Source organism: Schistocerca serialis, chromosome 5 (assembly GCF_023864345.2).
Source record: "Schistocerca serialis cubense isolate TAMUIC-IGC-003099 chromosome 5, iqSchSeri2.2, whole genome shotgun sequence".
Taxonomy (NCBI): domain Eukaryota; kingdom Metazoa; phylum Arthropoda; class Insecta; order Orthoptera; family Acrididae; genus Schistocerca; species Schistocerca serialis.
The window spans coordinates 511422285-511444410 of record NC_064642.1 but is presented as its reverse complement, the minus strand read 5'-3'; the positions used below and the strand labels follow the sequence as shown (position 1 = coordinate 511444410).

Below are 22126 nucleotides of genomic sequence, written 5' to 3'. Positions count from 1 at the left end.
ACCATTCATATATACTGTAACGATGTCCATGCAGTTCGCTCGATGACCACTTGTCTGAGACGGTTTTCCTTTGAACTCTGTTTCTCCAACATGCCCTTAAGTTTTTTTACGAAAAGAGTGGGGCCTGTCTTGCCAGTCAGATTTTATTTCGTCTTTACCGCTGTATTTCCATTTAAGAGAGGATTCTAGAACGGTTAGGGGATTTTTTGAAGAGCATATTGGTTCCTATGGAAACATTTTAGTCTCTATATCTATGAATCTTAATCTCATTCGTGAGGGTTTTGACCTCGTTTTTTCAGCAGTTATGTTTTTTATTACCCATTTCTTTTTCAAAGGAGACGGTGTAATGATTTGGTAACTATTTCTTGTCAGCCCGCCTGAAGGTCTGGGCTTGCGATCAGTGATGAATTCTTGCTTGGGACCTTTCTAGTGGTTAAGAAGATGGATGATTACTGCGTTAGTCCGTTGGTGCATCTGCACTTCGAGGTACAAACGTTCGTTCAACCGTCAATCTCTATGTTTACCCAAACGAATCAGTTTTCTGATACATTGATTTGTCCGTCCGCCGACTGGAGCATAGACACAAATGAGCGTGATTTCTGAGGTATATATAGCTTTTTCGCTTTGAGGCTCTACCTCAAAATGAATTGTTTCCGAAACAGTTCACGTAAGCTCCGTGAGTATTAGCGTGTTGTTCGATTAAGATGTAATGCACAGTCACTATTTCCACGGATGCCATGTCCGTCTGATGTACCACAGGCACCTGAAGCAGCACATAACGTTGAGTATGTTCGATCTCAACGCGGATAAAACTTGCAGTTACATATTTGGGCGATGTGAGAGGACCGTATATATATCCTATTTTTGATAGTAATTTAAGTTTATATATATATATATATATATATATATATATATATATATATATATATATATTCTAATTTACACTTATTATAAATCATTTATAAATACTGTTGTACAGGACTGAGTAGACAGTAGACATTTTGGCGAAGTCGGTGTTTTCGCTATGTATACTAACAATCCCGACATCGCACTAACATCGTTGGTATGGAAAAGCGCCCACACATAATGTTGCAAATTGACAATTGGGGAAACTGGACATGGGTTATGGCGAAAGGGCATAAAGTTTCGTGTGTGAACCTCGTGGTGACAAAATATTGGGCAAGAAAATGTAAAGATAACGTGCAATAGTAAGAGCCACATTACAGAAGCTATTTGGGAAGAGTTTCAGAATTGTTAATAAAAGAAGAGTGCCATGTGGTCAGACACACTCCATTCTCTTCGTAAATGGAAGGAGGAGTCTGCTGCCTGACAACTTCCGTCACCACATCGTCACCCGCTCCCGCAGCAACTCCACATCAAAGTAAGACTGTACCATTTAAGAAACGTAGAAATGTAAACGATTTGCCAACGTATTATAATTAAGAACTGCACATTACGAACATTACTGATATTTTGTTAACTTCAAAATTATTCAGTGTTAATAATTACCCCAAAATAATCACTACCAACGGTGGAATGCTGTTCCCGTACCGTCATCGTAATAACCGAATATCGCATAAATGAAAATCCTTGTATTTTAAATTTATATAAGATTCGGCAAGAAAATCATAAATTTTGTTCGTTTTACAGTTTAACTGACAGTGTTGATTAACTTTAGGAAATTTAACTACTTTCATTGTCTTTTTGACATCAGTTTGTCTAGAACGTAAATTTATATATTTATCCGTGTGTTATGTGGTTCTTGGCTTTCGTACTTTCGCCATTGCCTACTCCCATTGCTGCTAATTATGACGTATTCCATGTTCATTTATAGCATTTCTAATAATGAGGTGTGTATACTGAAAAGGAATTGGTTAATGAAGCCGGCCGCGGTGGTCTCGCGGTTAAGGCGCTCAGTCCGGAACCGCGAGACTGCTACGGTCGCAGGTTCGAATCCTGCCTCGGGCATGGATGTGTGTGATGTCCTTAGGTTAGTTAGGTTTAAGTAGTTCTAAGTTCTAGGGGACTGATGACCACAGATGTTAAGTCCCATAGTCCTCAGAGCCATTTGAAGCATTTTTTTGGTTAATGAAACATACAGATAACAGGCATCATAGTGAACTAACGTTTCTCATCGTTATTGCGTTATGTGTCACAATTAACGAAAAACTTTTGTTTTATTTATTTATTCAATCTGATCTGATTAGAAGTATTAGGCTCCTCTTACGTGCGACCAGTGTTCCACACATGCATTACCTTTTTTATATCAAAGTTTCCTAAGAAATAACGATTTTAATATGACAAATAGTATTAAAATGATCAGAGTGTCTGTAGTGACAAAGCGATCAAATAGTACTGTCTATGAACTAATAAAGTTAATAGTGACAGTACTTCAGTTACTACTGCTGCTCCTGCGACTGCCGCTGCAAGTAATAATGATAATAATAATAATAATAATGACAATAATAACGTTAAGGACAGTGGCAGATATATATAGAATGTATTGGTGTAAAAAACAGATGTTTCTGGTATAAAGAGTTAGGGTGAAAGGAAATTTGAGGGGACTGCGTCCAGCTAAGAATACTGGGCAACGAGGAAGATCTGACTGGAAAGAGGGATGTACAAGAGTAACGAGAGAGTACAGGGAGAATGGTAATCATTATTGTTTTTTTAGCAGATATGTGATTAACTGTCTTCTGAAACTGGTTATGTACTCAGTTCTCCAATAGAACGCTGGAGATAATTCCAACGACGAGTTCCTGCTACTGTGGAGGACTCAGAGGCTAAACGATGGAGTGGGACAGAAAGGATTTTGCTCTGATGGAAACGGGTATTTCTGCCATGTTGTTCAAACATAAGCGTTAAGGACGAGGAGGGACATGAGGGGCAATGTAGTGTATGTCAATAAGACGTAGAGAGGACAAAGGGTATGGACATCTCTACACTCGTCTGCAAGCGACCAGGATACCTGTGCATATGATAGTCAAATATGATTAAAGAGTCGAACATAACAGATATAATGAACACAGGCTTTCATAAGAAGTTTCAGGCACCACGACCTTCTCTGAGAAAAACCTTGCACAATAACATCGCTGTAATCAACACATGAAAGTTAAGGGTTGAGTATATTTTTAAGGTCAAGAGGCAAGAGCTTTCTATATTTCTGTAGTGTATGGAGAAGTGCTGATAGCTTCTTGTCCATTGCAGTTATATGCCCAGTCCAGTTTAGATTTTCATCTATTATTACTCCTAGACTCTTTGCTGGAGGAGATAAGTTGATATATGTCCCATTTAGGTTTAAAAATTGTTGGCATTTCCGATATTTCAGGCTAATGAGCCTAGAATGACCAGCCAATAACGCTTAGGTTTCGAGTGCGTTGAGCTTCAAGCTTGCGCCCACTTTGGTAGAGCAAACAGGTCGGTGTTGAGATTCTCTACAGATTTCTTCACGTTTAGTGGTTCTGTACTTAAATATAACTGGAGATTACCAGCACACATGTGGTATTTTCTGTACGGCAAAATTGATGACACATCTTTGAGATACAATGAACAGAATATAGGACCTAATACCGGCACCGGGGGTACTCCTGATACTACCGGTCTCGATTCTTAATTGATGGTGACAAAGATGACGCAGTGCTGGCGAGACGTCAGGTATGAGCGAAACCATTGCACTGCCCTTTGCGAGAAATTTAGGCTGCTATGTTTGGCAAGCAAAATACGGATGTCAGAGCCTTTGTTGAAGTCTAAGAAGTGCATAATAGTCGCCTCTTGTGCATCCACAGCATGATTCAGGTCATTTTTTACTATTATTAAGGCAGATGTTGTGCTATGATGTTTACGGAAACTTGATTGATATTCGTCTAGTAGGTTGTTACTTGGTTAGCTGGTAGTGGGCTATATATAATCTGAGGCCTTGGACAGTGCAGAAGGAATGCAAATATGCGAGTAATCAGAGGGTGCTGTGGCAACGTCCTTTGCAGGTAGTGACTTAAATAGTCCTCCCTGTTTGCAGGCCTCTGGGAAAACACTTGTTATTAAGGAGTGATTGAAGATATCTGCTATAGTGGACAGTAGTGGGTCCATAACAAACTTCACCTCTGGACTGTGATGCCTTCGTGTCCAGTAGAAACTGATATGATAAGAATGGTGGCTTTTTTTGACGGTATTGCAAGTAATGTTCTTTCGGTAGAGGTTTCCATGGCTACAGTCGTTTACCACCACGAAGGAATCAATAAGTCTTTGTTTCGTCTGCGGTTCAGTTGTGGCTGTAGGTAATGTGAAGTACCGGTTCATTTCTTCAGTTGGGACAATGGGATCAGCTGCAGCTTGTACCTTGCCTTTAGCAAGACCACATAGGTTTTTCCATAGGATAGGTGGCGTATTTCTCTTGTCGGTTAATGTATGGGCATCCCTGAGTTTTGCATTTCTCGCAGCTTGACTGAATTTCTTCATCTTCTGATTGTAAATAATATGATTTTCACGCGTGGGGAGCAGTTTGTATACCCGATGTGCAACGTTTCTGAGATACATGAAGTGTTTTAATTCTTCATATGACCAAGGTGGCTGTTCCCTTCTTATTGTTTTGGTCTTTAGAGGGGTATATTTCCCATATAGTAAAGTAAGATTGTTAGTAAATCCATAAAGGTTCTCGTTGACGTCCGAGGAAGGAGTGGAAGACGTCGCTCAAACTATTTCTTGATCCTCAGTTGCAAATTCAGATTAATAAGTCTCGGAATGTAGTCTGTTCTGGTTACTTTGTGGAACGTTCTACCCAGTTCGTCATGAAAATTATGTCATGAGCAGACAAGCCAGGTGCAAATACTTGAGACGTGCGAACCACTCTGTTTGGTGATTTTGTTGTAAATATATACATTAGAGTGTGACTACTGTTCGTATGATTGTTACGGACAAGCTGAAGTAGCGTCACGTTCGGAGAAAAAAGCATCCGGTTAAATTTCACACTGGAAGGGCTATTGTGTGCAAAATCTGTGTTAATGTCACCAGCTGCAATTACATGATCGAATGTCGATTTGAGACTTGAAGGGGCGGTTTCGAAGCAGGCAAACCCGACTACTTAGAAGGTTTGTAGACGACACACAACAGCCACTTTCTGTTAAGGGATTAGATCTCTATGAACGTATATTTCAGTTGTTTAAGTTCATTACTGAAGGATGTACGTACCACAGTAGGTGATATATCACAGGGATTGTATGCCCCTAGTCCACTCCCTCGTGTGTTACATGTCTTGTGTCTTAGAAAGATGTAGTCATCTAGATTTATCGAACTTGAAGAAATATTTTGGTTGAGCCAGTTCTCTCACAGAAGTATTACATGGATGTCTGTGACTCGTAATATATAACGGAATTCAGATGAGCTGGAAAAGATTGGACATTTGCAATTGCAACATGGAGGTTGGTGCGTTGAGTTGCAGAGCGCGCGAGGATGTTTGGTGCTGGACAATTGTCACACCGCGTAAGCGCTGGCGAGAGAACAAAACATAACGAAAGTTGGGAGGGGGGATGTAAGAAAGGTAGATATCTTGAGGGTGGAGGGATGTTTTGTGGCCAAAGCCAGCTGGATTTGTAGCAGTAGTTAAACAGCCGACTGGTGACAGACGGAATAAAAACTGAGTGCACTATTATGAGTACAGCAATATGATATTAAATGATGGTAAATAGAAACTGAAATAAGGCTAAGTTGGTACAGTAATTGACAAAGTAAGTAAGGACAGGGGTAAGTAATGAAGTATAACAAAATAGTTAAGACATTACCTAAGTTATGGTTAACTAAAACCTGCAATAACAGAATAAACGCACAAACTAGCAGCAGCAAGGGTTGACATGTTCTTACCTCCTAAATCATAAGATTTCTAGTTCATTTGCACTGCAAACTGAGCTTTTTCCGCTTTTCGGTCTTCGCCATTGTTCTTCCATCCTTTGTAACCAAAATCTCGAAATCGCGTTGTACAAAATGTTTAACCATTCGCAGGTGAGATCTTCTCGTATCGTCAGACCTGACACCGCGGGTGTCTTCTTCACTCAGAAGATTTCAGATTTTTCCCTGTACGACATGAACTACATCATTATTGGTCTCGGTTCTGTAGATCCTGGCGTCCTACGTCCACTCTATGCCTTCCACCACTGTCATTTAGTGTCACCTGCAAGCCTAGCTTCTCGCGGACAAGACTCGATACTAATTCTTCTGTACTCTCAGTGCTATTCTCTGGAATCCCGAACAGTCTGAGATTATGACGTCTCTGACACTCTTCAGGTTCGTAAGAGTTCTCAACCAGTTTCTGTTAGAGCAGCTGTGCCCTTTCCTCAGTTTCTTTTAACGATTTGTTCAGAGCACGGATCTTGCTCGCATTCCCCTCCAGAGTCTGCTGTATTTCGTGGGACATTGCTGCAGTAACAGCTTCAGTGATGGTCTAGACAAAAAACCCAAGTATATCCTGTGCTTGTAGAGCGCCACAAACCTCAGCCTTGACGGATGCGGCAACGTCAGCGATGCCGGGCCAAGTGGCCGCAGTTCTCAGGGAAGGCTCGGACGGAGCGCTCTCGGCAGCCTGGACGTTAACGGTGCTGCACGTTGTTCGTCGGTTTTCAATTTTAAGAACAGATTCACGTAATATATACTTAAAATGAGTTGATAATGTGACACTAGGCACTAGTCACGCTAATCTTGAACAACCTAACTGCTTAGTAACGCCTCCAAATCTCAGGTAAACTTCTGAGTCAAACTAGCGCATGTCACTCACTCGCCGCCATCTTAGAAATTGATTTTGGATTATTGCAAAGTGTTCAGTATGATGGTAATTAACTTTCAAACATGTTATAGTACCTTTTATTTTCAAGCGAGCCCCCCCACCCCCCCCCCCCCCTTCGCGTGCATTGACCATCAACGTTCAAAGAAATTTCAGTAATTATTACGTAAATTCATTACTTCACTCAGCATCATCAGTTTAATAATTTTTCCTCAGACACGAGATGGCGTCCGTATTATTTTATAAGACAACCTCAGTTTTGCTCAATTTCATTCAAAATTAGAAACATTCTCGACAACTACTGATGACGAGTTAATACAATTACACATTTAACTAGTTTCGATTTTAATTAGTGCAACGTACTTTCCTGGCATAATAATTTTCAATAGTACACTTATTCGCATTTTACTTGTACTGTATACTTTGGAATACGCTCTAAGACAAAAAAAATAAAGCCCACCACCAAGAATTTATCCATTGAGACGGAAATTAATAGATATGATTTACATGTACAGAGAAATAAATAATTACAATTTCAGAAAAATAAAGCGGATGATTTATTCAAGACAAGGAGGGTCACAAATTGAGCAAGTCAGTAACGCGTTTGTCCACTTCTACTCTCATGCAGGAACTTATTCTGCTTCGCATTGATTGATAGAGTTGTTGGATGCCCTCGCGAGAGATGTCTTCCCAAATTCTATCCAATTGGCGCGTTAGATTGTCAAAATGCTGAGTCGGTTGGAGGGCCCTGTCCATAACGCTCCAAGCATTCTCAATTGGGAAGAGATCCAACGACCTTGCTGGCCATGGTGGGGCTTCGGAAGCACGAAGACAAGCAATAGAAACCCTCGCCGTGAGCAAGCGGGCATTGTATTGCTGAAATGTAAGACCAGCACGGCTTGTCATGAAGGGCAACAAATGGTTCAAATGGCTCTGAGCACTATGGAACTTAACATCTGAGGTCATCAGTCCCCTAGACTTAGAACTACTTAAACCTAACTAACCTAAGGACATCACACACATCCATGCCCGAGGCAGGATTCGAACCTGCGACCGTAGCAGCAGCGCGATTCCGGACTGAAGCGCCTAGAACCGCTCGGCCACAATGGCCGGCGAAAGGCAACAAAACTGGGCGTAGAATACCTTCGACGTACCGCTGTACTGTAAGGATACGGCGGGTTGCTGTCCTATCACTGTCTGGGGCGTCTACAGCAGGTCTTCTCCGGTCATCGATGATCAGTTCAACGTGGGCCGCATCATTTAAGGCATCCAATGAGATGGTCGTCACCCGCTGCATCCACACAGAGCAGCGGTACGTCGACGATATTCTCGCCCCGTTTTGTTGCCCTTCATGGCAAGTGGTGTTGGGCTTACATTTCAGCTATATAATGCCCGCTCCCACTTTGACAAGGAAATAAAATGTGTTGTGGCGAGGGTAAATAAAACTGAGTTCCCATTTTTCTACTGTTGGACACAATTTGACACGTCATCCCTCACGAGGACATCCAGCGGCTGTATCAATCAAATGGCTCTGATCCCTATGGGACTTAACATCTGAGGTCATCGATCCCATAGAACTTAGAATCACTTAAACCTAACTAACCTAAGGAAATCATACACATCCATGCCTGAGGCAGGATTCGAACCTGCGATCGTAGGAGTCACGCGGTTCCAGACTGAAGCGCCTAGAAACGCTCGGCCACACCGGCCGGCGGCTATATCAATCAATGAGAACCAGAATAACAGCTTTAATAAGGGACAGAGCCGGACCAATGCGTTATTGACTTGCTCAAATTATGAAACTCTTTTCTCTTGAATAAATCATCCAATTTTTCTGAAATTGTAACCATTTGTTTGTCTGTACTTGATTATCACGGCTGTCGATGATTTCCGTCCCATTCAGATAATCTCTTCTCGTTACGACTATTTTTTGTCTTGTTAGTTATATGCCTGTCCTGAAAATTACAGGACTTAGGGTTACACGTGTCATTTAATTATGGGAGGGTGTGGATAGGTTACAAGTTGACAGATATCATATAACACAGTGAGCTCCATTCGAAAACTAGATCGCCGCGCCCTCCCCGCACTGTGTGAGTCTACAGAGCCAACCATGTGGACAGCCCTCTCTCTGTTTGCCTGTGCTTAAAGCCGACGGCACACTGACCGTGCTGTCGAACATTAACGTTGAGCGTGCCAAGTTCAACGTGCTGCTGAACGCTCAGGAACGATGCGACTCGCGCATACGGTACGAGGGCCCCAACGTGGTATACGCGATCGCAATGCACTCCAGCGGCTGTTGAGGGATGTTTATAGTTCGTAAATCACACTGTTTACTCAACAGGCGCGCGTAAAACTCCCACGTTAGTAGCTCTATTAAAACGCACATTTCCTCCATCGACCACGAAAAGGAAAGTACCATGACCAATCAATAAGGACACAGGCTTATAAAAGTTCCATTAGAAACAGTGAGGTACAAATTTGGAATACTTCTCTGCATAAGATAAACATTATTTCCTCATTCCCACATTTTAGTAAAACCCCAAGGTGAGTCTTACTTGATCACTGTTTCTACGCGCTAGCAGAATCTTTGCAACATATGAATTACGAAGCGTTAAAAAAAACGGAGCAAAATATCTTTATACAAGTAGCGCAAACTGTCCTGCAGATTAAGCCAATCGAACAGTCACCCCTCAAAAAAAGGTGAACTTATATTTACATAACATCAAATATTATAGTATATACTTATATTAAACCAATAAGAAAGTAACAGAACCTAATAAAAACGCGAATGTTAGGGAAAAAACATAGAAGTGGCAAGACGCGAGCCAGCACCCCAACATACAACTCAACTGCAGACAGTGACGCTAGTCATTACTCTACACCAACAACATGCCCCATGCATCTATCATAGTACGTTATCCGTTCCTGAAAACCTTAATCGTACACATGTTACTAATCGAAATTTAACTATAACAAATTGTACCAAGAACAATGCGTTTTGGGTGGATCTTCAGTGTGTCGCTGCCTTCAAATAGCCTACTCACATAATACGAAAGTTACAATAATTCTTTTGCCATGAATATGATGTTTCTCATATTTTATTGGAACGAATGACACAGTTAACAACGGGTTTTCCAGTGATTCTCAATTTGCTGGTGCTCAGAAACGACATATACACATATAGGCTTGAAATGAATGCCAATATGGCGCCTCACAACTCTGTACTGAAGGCAGACGGCTTGCCTGTGACGTAAGTGGCGTTGTGCCATCTCATTGGTCAACGCTCAGACGCACGCTCAGAATATCTGACATGCCAGATATTGCTCTGCACGTTCGGAAAGACTCCTCAACGTGCTATTCCACGCTATGACGTCATAAACTCGGCACGCTCAACGCTCAACGTTAGGATGCTTGGTCCGTGTGCCGACGGCTTAAGGAAGGAAGGTTGCCTTTTGACACAGTGCTTCGGCAGAGGACTTAGGCAAGGAAATGAAATGTGTTGTGGTGGAGGTATATAAAACTCAAGTTACCATTTAGTTGTACAGCTTTTGGCTAACGTTAAGGAGCAGGTAGATAGCGGCACTCACCGAGAGGAAGGTGGCCCTCTGTATGGGGTAGATGCCGCCGGCGGTCAGCGCTAGAGGGCGCTGCGCGCGCCGCATCACCAGCAGCAGCGCTCGCCGGCAGCGGCCGGGGGCGTCCGGCCAGCCGCAGCTGTACGCCGCCAGCGACACCGACTCGCCCTGAAGGTTGCACTCGTATCAGTACCTTGCAACGGCGAGTATACTCACTACACGAGGTACGTTCAAGTCCCCAGGTCTTTGACGTTGTTTCCACAGGACTGGGAGCGAATAGGAATATCCTGTTAGGCTCTTCGACCATAGATACTAGTAGACTGGCCTTGCTGTGCAGAAGCTATAGGGCTGGTGTGGCTCCAACATAAACCACGTGACTGTTGGCGACACGTGGCGGGATTTGAAATCAGCGGTCTGCCATCCTATGTTTGTATCGTATTCTACCCACATTTCTCAATTGACTGCCAAACGCTTCCAACAAAAATTACTTTTTTAATTGCTAAAAATTATGTCAGAACTACATTTGACCTGGATTTGTTCACAGTACCATTTATAAAATCTAACAAATACATCGACAGCCCCTCTGGTGGGCAGCGGGACGAAATTACTATAAACTATCAATTAAAGTAAAATGTCGTTAAAATTCTTTTAAACAGTAAGAGTGGGCTCGTGACAAAACTTTAAATATTGGATTCGCCGCGTATTGAGCTCTAGTCACTTATAAAAGAAAATGGAATATGGGAATTATGTCAACTATAGGTGCCAAAATTGTCGACTTTATGAGCAGGTTCATTTTAGAGTATCAATTTTAGGTGCACTTCAAAGGTCCAGTTCCTACTATTTTTACAAAAGTTTAAACTATCAGTTTAAAAAAAAATGATATTTTCATGAAAGGTGAGACTTTGAAGTTTCATAAAATCATTTTGGAGCCTACATTTGTTTAATAGTATTAGAAGATAGAAAAAAATTCTCTTCATGTGTCGACAATAGGTGCTCTTACCTTATTACAATCTCACTTGTACATACAAAAAGGCACGTATGTGCAGATGGCTTAAAGTTTTTCCGTTTCAGGGCCTGTATCCAAAGCTGCCTTCGGTTTTCATCCGTAGGGAACCTATGAGTAGGAACGAGAAACAGTTATACTCACTTCTGTAACAGAATTATCACAGATAATTTCCCAAATTTAATATGAGTCTGACTTTACAGGCATCACTTTCAACACTTTAATTTACGTGATACTCTATTTCAAGTGTAAAAAACATATAAAAGTCACTTCAGCAGATTTCAATAAACGCATCTGCACTATCATAGAAACACACGTGAAATGTAACGCCATTTCCCCCGATAAAACACTGAGTACAGCCATAAGCGCAACACGAAACAACCATGTTTTGCCAACATTCACGTGACTTTAGCCCAGAGGTGTTGGAGCCACGAAAATGACGTCAGGGCCAGTCTGTTATATTTATGGTCGAAGGTTAAGGCTTCAAATATGCAAGCACTATTTATGTATGCGTGGTACAAATGGCAGCACTGAACAGAACATAGAACTTTAGCGGCAACTACGATTGTGAGGCAGTCATTTATTGTCAGATTCAACGTTATGGATAGAAACCTAGCAGCATTACACTGAGGTGACACATATCAGCCGATAGCTCCTAATATCGTGTCGGGCCTCCTTTTGCCTTGCTTAGCCCAGCAACTCGACGTAGCATGGACTCAACAAGTCGCTGGAAGTCCCCTGCCGAAATACTGGGTCATGCTGCATCTACAGCCATCCATAATTGCGGAAGTGTTGCCGGTGCACGATTTTTTGCACCAACTCGGCTACGTCCAATAAATGTTCAATAGGATTCATGTCGGACGGTCTGGGTGACCAAATCATTCCCTAGAACTGTCCAGAATGACCACCAAACCAATCTTGAACGATTATGGCCCTGTGACATGGCGCATTCTCATCCTTCGTTGTTTGGCTACAAAAGGTCCATGATTGGCTGAAAACAGTCTCCAACTAGCCGAACATAATCATTTCCAGTCAATGATCGCTTCAGTTGGACCCACACTATTATGCGGTCACCACTAACTTGCACTGTACCTCGTTGACAACTTGGTTCTATGGCTTCGTGGTGTCTGCGCCACACTCAAAACGTACTATCAGCTCTTGTAATCGAGACTCATGGAAGTAGGCAACGGTTGTCCAGCCGTCTAGGAGAGATGCTGCAGGAGATGTGTTGACAGTAAAGGCACTCACGTCGGCCGTCTGTTGCCACAGCCTATTAATGCTACCTTTCGCTGTACTGTCGTAACGGATGCGTCCGTCGTAAGTCCCACATTGATTTCTGCGATTATTTCCCGGAGTGTTGCCTGTCTGTTAGCACTGACAAATCTACGCAGACGCTGGTGCTCTCCTTCGTTGAGTGAAGGCTGCCGTCCAAAGCCTTATCGGTGGTGGGAGTTAATGCCTGAAAGTTGGTATTATTGACACACTCTTGACACTGTGGACAACGGGATATTGAGTTCCCTAACAGTTTCCGAAATGTAATGTCCCATGCGTCTAGCTCGAACTACTACTCCGCGTTCAAAGCCTGTTAAATCCTATCATCCAGCCATAATCACGTCAGAAACCTTTTCACGTGAATCACCTGAGTACAAATGATAGCCCCGCCAATGCACTGCCCTTTTATACCTTGTGTACACGATACTACCGCTGTCATTATACATGCATATCGCTGTCCCTTGACTTTCGTCACCTCAGTGTATTTATTTCATGAATATACTGCTGTTGAATAATCCATTAAGCTCCTTTGTTGATGGTATTTAATTCAAATGATCGACATCGAAGGTATACAGTTCGACTGTGCCATCAGCATAACGTAAAACAATAGCAAAAATGAACTCATTTCAATGCAACCATACATAAAGCATCATCACCAATACGTGTAGCCAAAAAAGTTTGTGTATTTATACATCTCAGTTATACAGGATTCTAAATGTTTAACACTGCGCTCCCCTCTTTTGTGAACTAGTAAGAAACCGACTAAACTGAAACAACGTTGGTCTGTCAAAGATAATTTGCCAAAACACAAGTACTTTGTTATAAAACATATCAACAGAGATTCTCATTATCTCTTTCATGTCTATACAAGGTGATTCTCATAAACGTTTGAAAACCCTCGGAGCGATATAAATAACGCTCAGAAACTAATTTAGAATAAGACCCTTGGAGCCTCAAATACTGGGAAATACTCCGAAAGTGGACGACAAGTATTTGACATGGGACGTCACCGGAAGACGTACCTAGCCGCACGTACAACGATTGAGCTTGCCAATCCTACCCTCACCCTTAAGGGGCAGTCCTACAAATCGTTCCGCTAATCTACTCTCTTTCGAACACCTTTTGTAAAGGTGATCTGTTGTAAAGGTACAAATTTACCGTCCTCGTTGTAACCAACCAAATGCTATTCTTATTTTGGGTTTCTTTAATTCTGTCCCTTCTTTTTGGCTTTTATACTTTTTTTACGTAAAATGTAGACCACTTCCTGATAGCAATGCAATTTGGAAGTTGATACTTATTTACTTGTGATGCAATATCGTAGGTTTTTCTTTTACTGCATTTTGCAGTTAACCAGCGGAGACAGTGAGACCGGTAAACAAAATAACGAATATTACCGCAATGTAAATACATAACTATCTAATGCAATGCAAAAAAAATACTTCCTGCCAGACGAAAGATTCGAACCCTGAGTCCCACATGTTACAGTCGCGCACGTAGCCTCGGAACCACACCGAATACTCCACCGCTGCACGTGCGGCGATGTGCGTCACCTATGATGATGTCACATGTTCAATATTTTCCATCCACTTTTGGCGTACTTGTCAACATTTGCGGCACCATATGACTTCTATTAAATACGCGTCATCTACGTCGCTTCGGGAGTTTTTAAACATTAATAGGATCAACATGTACACCAACGGTTATAAGTACCAACAATGGCAGTAAAGCAAGAGTGTGTAGCAAACGTTCTGGCGTAAAATGTACTAGGAAGGATTCCAATTTGTCCACCATCGTCAGTTATCGATATAGCATTACGCAATGTGCTAAAAGAAGAACAAGCGCAAGCAGCTCAAATACTACCAAATTCAGATACCCAAAAATAAGAAATAACAACACGTCTTCGCTCTTTATTGCAGGCATCACACATTATCATCAGCGTAGTTCCTCAACGTCTAAAGTATGTACAGCCCACAGTAAAGTATGTACAGCCCACACGCATGGTTATTTTTGATATTTCGGTACTTCTTCTGATATTTTCGTTTTCAGTCTTCTGATTGGCTCTATCTGGCTCATCTTTTCATCTCAGAGTAGCATTTACACCCAAAGCCGTCAATTACTTGTCGAATGTATATCAATGCCTGTCTTTCCTGTCCAAATCGCTCTAGTAGCATGTAAGGTATTGCTTGATGTTTTAACACATGCCCTGTCATCCTGTCCCTTCTTCTTGTCAGTTTTTTCTACATATTCATTTCCTCGCAGATTCTACGCAGAATCACCTCATTCTTTGACTTATCAATCCATCTGCTTTTCAGCACCTTCCTGTGGCATCTCTTCGATATTCTTCTTTTCCAGTTTTCACTATCATACAATGCTGTTCTCCAAACGTACGTTCTTAGAAATTGCTTCTCCGGATTAAGGCCGACGTTTGACACTAGAAGACTTCTATTGACCAGAAACTTCCTCACTACCTCTTCTAGTCTTCTTTTTATGACCTCATTCCATCCCCCATCATGGTGTTTTTTTTTCTTTTACTTTTCTATGTAGTAATATTTGTATTCCTTGGACTTACTGTCTTCCTTCAATAAATGACGCGGTGATATATAAAAAGATGATTGAAAAACCAAGATGATTCCGTAATTTGATGGTACGTTTCACGCCGCTACTTTAGTTACACATTCTTGATTTACTGCCATAACTGATGCACCTGTCTGTTACTAGATAGACGCCAATCAGATGATGAAAACTTCTTTCCTTCATTTTACTGGAGACACTAATGTTTCGATTACTTTATCGTTGACAGGCAATGTAGCTTTAGTTTGATCGATTTCTTGGTAGTCGACATAATGAACAGACCATAATGTCATTCGGTCACATTCCAGTGTTTCACCACAAATACTCTTGAATTTGTTGGCCTTGAACTTCCCGTCTCACTTTATCTTTACGTTCGTTCCCATTATAGAAATTCAAATAATATTTATGTTTTAAATGTTGTAACTACACATATTTGTGATGACACTTTGTGTGTAGGTGCATTGTCCTGAGTTCATTATAGCCATTCGTATACATTTTCCTGAAGAGTAAATTGTGTAATTTCATAATCGATCGTGTGAATAAAACACTATCAATGAAGCAGCTGATTGGATTGTGCAGTGAAAGTATATTAAGGAATGTTTTCAACACTAGAGATGGCGAAGTTTTCATTAAAAGAACAGTGAGCAGTCATTCTTTTGCTCCACTTGGTTTATGTAATACCCGTTAAATTTACCGCTTGTTGTATGAGAAGTGTGATGATTCTGTCGTGAATCTGAAGAATGTTCGCGGGTGCGACAGCTCAAAGAAAGCCGCCCGTCCTGTGGAAACGGACCCGAAGCCTCGCCTCAGCACCATCCGGGCAGACAACATGGCCACTCGAGTGGGAGAGTTGTTTTGGTGGCTTACCAAAGGGCACTAAGTGATGGGTGTGAGCTAACAAGATGTTTTACGAAAGAAAGTCCTTGCAGCGCTGAGAGAAAACCGTCTGCAAAAAGTATGAACTTGGGCTCTTTCACCAGGAGATTACACCATCGAAACAGGCGAACGATATGCACGAGGTTTTCTTTTTTTATGAAAAGAACTTTGAAATGGTATTTTTGGCTATTTCTAACAATGAAAGACACACCACGTCATCGCACATCCTCCAACCGTGCCGCTTTTACATCAGGTGTTTTCAGTGGTTGAATCAGCTCCTAAATTAATATTCGCAGCGACCATGGAATGACGGTGTGTTCACAGATAGGTTACATTGAGAAATGAAACAATTTTCAATTCTTTTGTGTGAATATTCTGTAAAAAATAAATTCAGGGATCTCAGACCTCGAATGCGACTTGCACCAAACGTCCTCTGTACTTGCAGTAAAGATGACACTACATTAACCTCACAGTCAGTTTTGAGTCTCTGCTTGCTTAGTTGCCTGAATCTTACCTCTCATTCCTCTCCCTTCTAAACCTCCTCCTACCCGTCTTCCTCCACCTCTCCCCGTTTTCTCTCTCTCTCTCTCTCCCTCTCTCTCTCTCTCCATCTTTCTCTCTCTGCGTGTGTGTGTGCTTGTGCGTGTGTGTGTGTTTCTGTATAAACAGTGTTCGAAAACGTTGAACTGGACCCCTTCAAAAATAAACTGAGAGCAATGTGGTTAAAAAACGTAAAAGTGAAAATTAATGGAATGCAGACTCCGAAAATGAGAGTGACTGCGTATTTAGCTCTAGAATTCGTCTTGTGACCCAAAACTAAAGTCATCATTCTTGCTCTAAAAGACGGGCCTTTCATCATAATCGACATCATCGCCACTCAAGTATTATGCCTTAGCCCTCTACCGACTGGCCGACAGCTGTCTACGAGGCAGTACGTGGAGCGATCTGTGACAGTGGGACATGGGATCAGTACGTCGCCAGTCCCAGCAGCATGCAGCAGTTATCGCCGTTAAATGGCTCCTGGTGATGCCGATGGTGAATTGTGACGGGATGGATACTGTCTTGCATAATCTTTATTACGTTGTTCATATAAAGACTCAAAAATAAAGTTGTACCACATCTGTTAGAGATTAAAGTTGGAAACATAATCGTGTTAGATCTTACGGTCATTGCTAGGGGCTCCGCACATCGTTAAGGGGGATTTGCAGAGGCTATGCAATCAATGTTAAATGAGATAAGTTTATACATCTTCATCTTTGGAACTAATGAAGATAACAATCTAAAATTCTTACAGGTAACTTATTCATGTTATTTGCATCTACTAAAGCAGAAGCAGGAGAATGCAAAAGAGCCAGAGGTATATTTTTATTGTGAATATTTGTACATGCAAGCCTACAGATTCATACCTGCTCCAAGCACTACCGTGATTGTGCTTCGGTAGGAACAATATGTCGGAATAATAGCATCTTGTAACTATCATGATACAGAGCATGTTCGGAAATTCCCGTTACAAACTTTAGGACTTGTAAAGAGGAGTGAATACACAATAATTTGAATTAGAACCCAAGTCAAGAAACATACCGTTTCCGCGTACAACAATTTGAAAACATGTTCGATGAGATTTCGGGATTGCAGCCGGATCATGTTGTCTTCTTGCCACGGCATTTCGGCTGACAATCGTCCAGCCATCTTCAGGTGAGTGTCCGTCACTGGAGACTGCGAGTTCCCGGAGTCAACTTTATAGCAAAAAGTTGGCGCGAAAACGCATGCGCATTGGCCTCCGTCACAGGAGCGTCCTCTGTCGAAATCCGCGCCCTCTGGAGCTACTGTTCTATCTGTGGAGCGGAGGCGCATGCGTAAAGGTGAAAAATACATGTCCGCCTTCTGTCGGAATGCACGCCCGCGTCGCTAAAAACGGACGTCCGATGTCGCCAGACGTGTCATTATTAATAAATTGTCTTCTCTCAGAGGGAATTAGAGAGATCACCGGGTCCCAAGCCTTGTCCAGCTGAAAACCGCCATCACGATTTATAAGATTTTGCGCTAGGCGTATCTCCACAGGTTCTTTAATGACTGAATCCCAGAAAGTTTTCGCTGGGGCCAAGATTTTCATGGCAGAAAAATCCAAAGCTTGTCCTGTGGTAGTACAGTGCTCAGCTACGGCCGACTTACTGGACTGCGAAAGGCGAGTATGGCATTCGTGTTCAGCGCCCCACACATTAACAGCTAAAGAAATTGCTCGTGTACTCACTGACGGTTCTCTCCAACGTGAAGGAGTACGGCCTCTTCCAAACCGGGTGTGCGGCGTCGCCTTGGAGCACCACAGTCACGCCCACTTTCTCGAGGCCGTTGCCTAATTGTGGCGGAAAGAGTATTCGATAGGGTCCGATGTTCTGGAGAACGATCAGAATAAAGGCGAAGAGCAACTCTTCCACTATTGTGAGCTTAGCCATTCAGAAGGATCATGTCGATGTAATCTGCAGACTGGCACTCAACCATGTTGCTCAAACACTCACAAACACGTGAACGAGGCTCGAAGGCCAGAGAGGTAGGAGAGACATCAAGTGACATCAGTCGATCCGACGTAACCCTCCCCCAGCATTTCTTCCCTGTTGCATACCTACCTAGCAAACGCGTTTTCAAGCGGCTGTAGCACGGAAACGGTACGCTTCCGGACCTGCACTACTTTTCAAAATATTATGTACTCACTTCCATCTATACGTCAGAGTAGTTTGTAGTGGGAGTTTCCGAACACCCTGAATAGATACGTAAAGTATGAAACAGTCGTCTTCAGAAAATAGTGTTTAAAGCTTAACATGACAAAAAATTCAGTCATATTTTCAAACTGAGGCTGAAAACCACCCAGCAACATAATCAGCATCGTCGTCATTGATACCCACCTTCTGTAAATGTTTCTTCCTTCTGTTTGACCTTACTTCCTTAGTGGTGAACTCTGCTTCACGCTGAGCCTCGTAGCGTGTCGCTAAAGCATGACAGCCTGGCGTGATGTTAAGATAGGCTAGAACTCTTATTCTCGTCATGTATCTTATCGAGATGATATTGTTGAAAGACTCATTGGGGTTTTGAGTCCGCCCATGTAAACACATTCCGGGGAGAAGTGGGTGAGCTTGGCTTCTATAAATTCTCTTCATGGGTTCCATAAAAGCTTCAGAAATAGAGTTCTTGTGTTCAAGACGCACTCACGAAACTTCACCCTTCCATAATTTACACCAGGATTCAGGTCCAAGTGTGAAAAGCGAACGCATTGCTTTTATGTCAGTTGAGAGTTTGTGGAATTATAAGGCCAAGACTGCTTTCTTCATAATTTCTAAATCATTTCTGTTATTTCTGATGGCCAGTCCATAATAATGCTGAAGCTGTTCTATTGTTTTATCGTCCAGTCGACCAGTCAGCCATTTCACAGTCTGGTGGTGCGAAGAGTTTGTTTTAATTTTCGGAGGCGTGTACCCACCCACTTCTGTGTGTGTGTGTGTGTGTGTGTGTGTGTGTGTGTGTGTTTGTTTGTTTTTCTTTATCTCCACCGCTTCACAGCGATTTGATTCAACAACACACTTATAGGCAGTAGAATCGCATGTAAAGAGACGCAAGTCCGAAATTAGGTAGTTTCGGAATACGGAAGTAGTACAATGAAATTAAAAATTACGTACTTGCAAACGGCGCACAAAGGTAAGCTATACACCATTTTATGCGGGGAAAAAGTGAAGAAAATTTTAGGTCTAGTTTTGTAAAATAGCAAAAATTTTAATTTTTTGCCTGCGAATTCCCCTTAAACCAGCCCTGGCATAGGGTGTAGTGTATCCAGCTCCAGTGTTGGGAACCATATAAGAACTAAGGACACATGTGACATGATTCGTTTTGTATCGTACGGGTGCATATGTTGGTTACAGCACTGTGTGTCTGAGGATACTAGAACCAGACTTGGTTAACTGTTCACGTAGATCTACAAGTGATAGTAAACACGTGCACCAGAAGGAGTAGGAGCAACTGACCTGTTCGCGCACGCTGTGCGCCCCAAGGCAGTAGAGGAGCAGCTGCGTGCTGATGGTGGGCACGGCGGCCAGGCACTTCACCAGGGCGTCGCTCTCTGCGCTCTGCCGGCACACACAGCAACTGACCAGCTGACAGCCAGTACGTCACAGTACACAGTAAAACGCTCAACAAAAAAAACTGTTGATTGATTCAGAAAGTTTCAGAAATAAACAATATTACTCATGTAAGTGTTAAATACTCTGTTCATGGCATGCTTTATTCTTAGCTTTGTGGATTAACACGCGTTTCGGACCTCGCCTCATCGTCAGGCTATTATTCAAAACAAACGATGCATTTATATGCGTATTTTAACAAAACAAGAGAACCACTTGTATGAATATCAAGAGCTCAGATGGAAACCCAGTTCTAAGCAAAGAAGGGAAAGCAGAAAGGCGGAAGGAGTATATAGAGGGTCTATACAAGGGTGACGTACTTGAGGACAATGTTATGGAAATGGAAGAGGATGTAGATGAAGATGACATGGGAGATATGATACTGCGTGAAGAGTTTGACGGAGCACTGAAAGACCTAACTCGAAACAAGGCCCCGGGAGTAGACTTAGTATAGTTCCCAACGAAATTTTGATGTTACTTTTCTTGATTAGCAACTTTCTTGGATGCATTTTTTAAGTATAGAAAGTAACTAAATGAGAGACATTTTTGGCTAACATCAGATATATGTATTGTTGTTAATTTCTTAGTCTTTGTTTTTGTTTAATGAGAGTTCAACCAGTGTTGAAGCTAATGTCCTCGATAATACTCAGTTCATTTATTGTACTGTTATCTTGCAGAGCCACTTCTGTCATTCTGTGAAGTATAGCTCTCAACGTAGCATCTTTCAGTTGTTTGTTAATATACATAGCTTAAAATAAAGCTTGCGGTATTGGTACCACGGAGGGTAAAACTTCTGAAAAAGTTATCTTACAGTAACAATCTCTGTCACTCAACATGTCCACAGATTTTCTTCAACTACATTGCCATTTTAATGATATATACAGCAAACTGGTTAAGGAGGGCGTACATGTTTCCCGTGTGGCATATGTCCGCTCTTAGTTGTCAATGTAAACTCAACTCCTCCAAGAAACGTTCGCTATAGACAGTGAGTACTTTTAAATTCGTTAGCCCCAGATTCGACGAAAAACTAATTCACTTATGACATGTACTCTGTAAGCACAACGTCAGTCATGTTGTGAAGGAAACGTAGCCAATATCGGGTCATTGGTGTAATAATAGCGAAAAAGTGTACGGTCACAGATACTAAAGGATTCATAATTGAGCACTTTCAGACACAGAAGTAATGGCCGCAATTCAGTATTTAGCTTTTTATTAACACTGAATTTCGAGCTTTTAGCAACAACTTAAGCTCACAGTAACTCTTAGAAAAGAAAATACCTCCACTATTCAGGTATGCGTTGCAACATAATCCACTGATAGAAATGACGTGAAGGTGACAAATCATGGAGTCCCATTGCTTGAACACGTTATTAATTATAGGAACGCGTTTTCTGCTTCGAAGTACGTACTCAAGTGCAAGTTGGCAGGTGCCTTTTGGTGAATTTTTCTCTGTCACTATGAAACACCACTTTCTCACATTCGACTGTACGAAGAACTTACTATCAACAATCACGGACAGCTCTGTACGTTGCTTCTGGTTTCAGGACACTACAGCCGCCTATGGCATACATTAAATGTATGTCTGTAAATTCCGGTATGGAGTATCTTTCCCTCTTAGACAAGAAGTCATAAGGGGTAAACAGATATAAATTCCGCATTGCACTCAGTACACACTTTTCTCTTGTTTTTCAGGTTAGCACCACCAAAGTCAGTGCCGCATGCAGCTGTTTGTTATGGGACACAAACAGTTTACAAGCACTCGCCACGTACATACTGCTCATTCATGACCTCTTACCGCCTGCCATTGCTCCCTTGTCTTCAAATACTCTCTTTATAATCTTGTACCGTCTGTATTATTTCAAAACATTGGTTTTGGGACAAGCAACGTAAATTTCCTGAA

The 22126-nt window shown here is 42.0% G+C and overlaps 1 protein-coding gene across 1 annotated transcript in view; it reads right to left on the bottom strand.

The window, feature by feature from the left end:
• Positions 1-2399: 2399 nt before the first annotated feature.
• LOC126482038 (uncharacterized) overlaps positions 2400-22126 on the bottom strand; it is a 33247-nt gene continuing 13520 nt past the window's right edge. The window contains exons 3-4 of the mRNA XM_050106011.1: positions 20074-20175; positions 2400-2423 (exon numbers count right to left, since the gene is read on the bottom strand). Of these exons, the coding sequence (XP_049961968.1) occupies positions 2400-2423; positions 20074-20175 (126 nt within the window). The remainder of the gene's footprint in view (positions 2424-20073; positions 20176-22126) is intronic.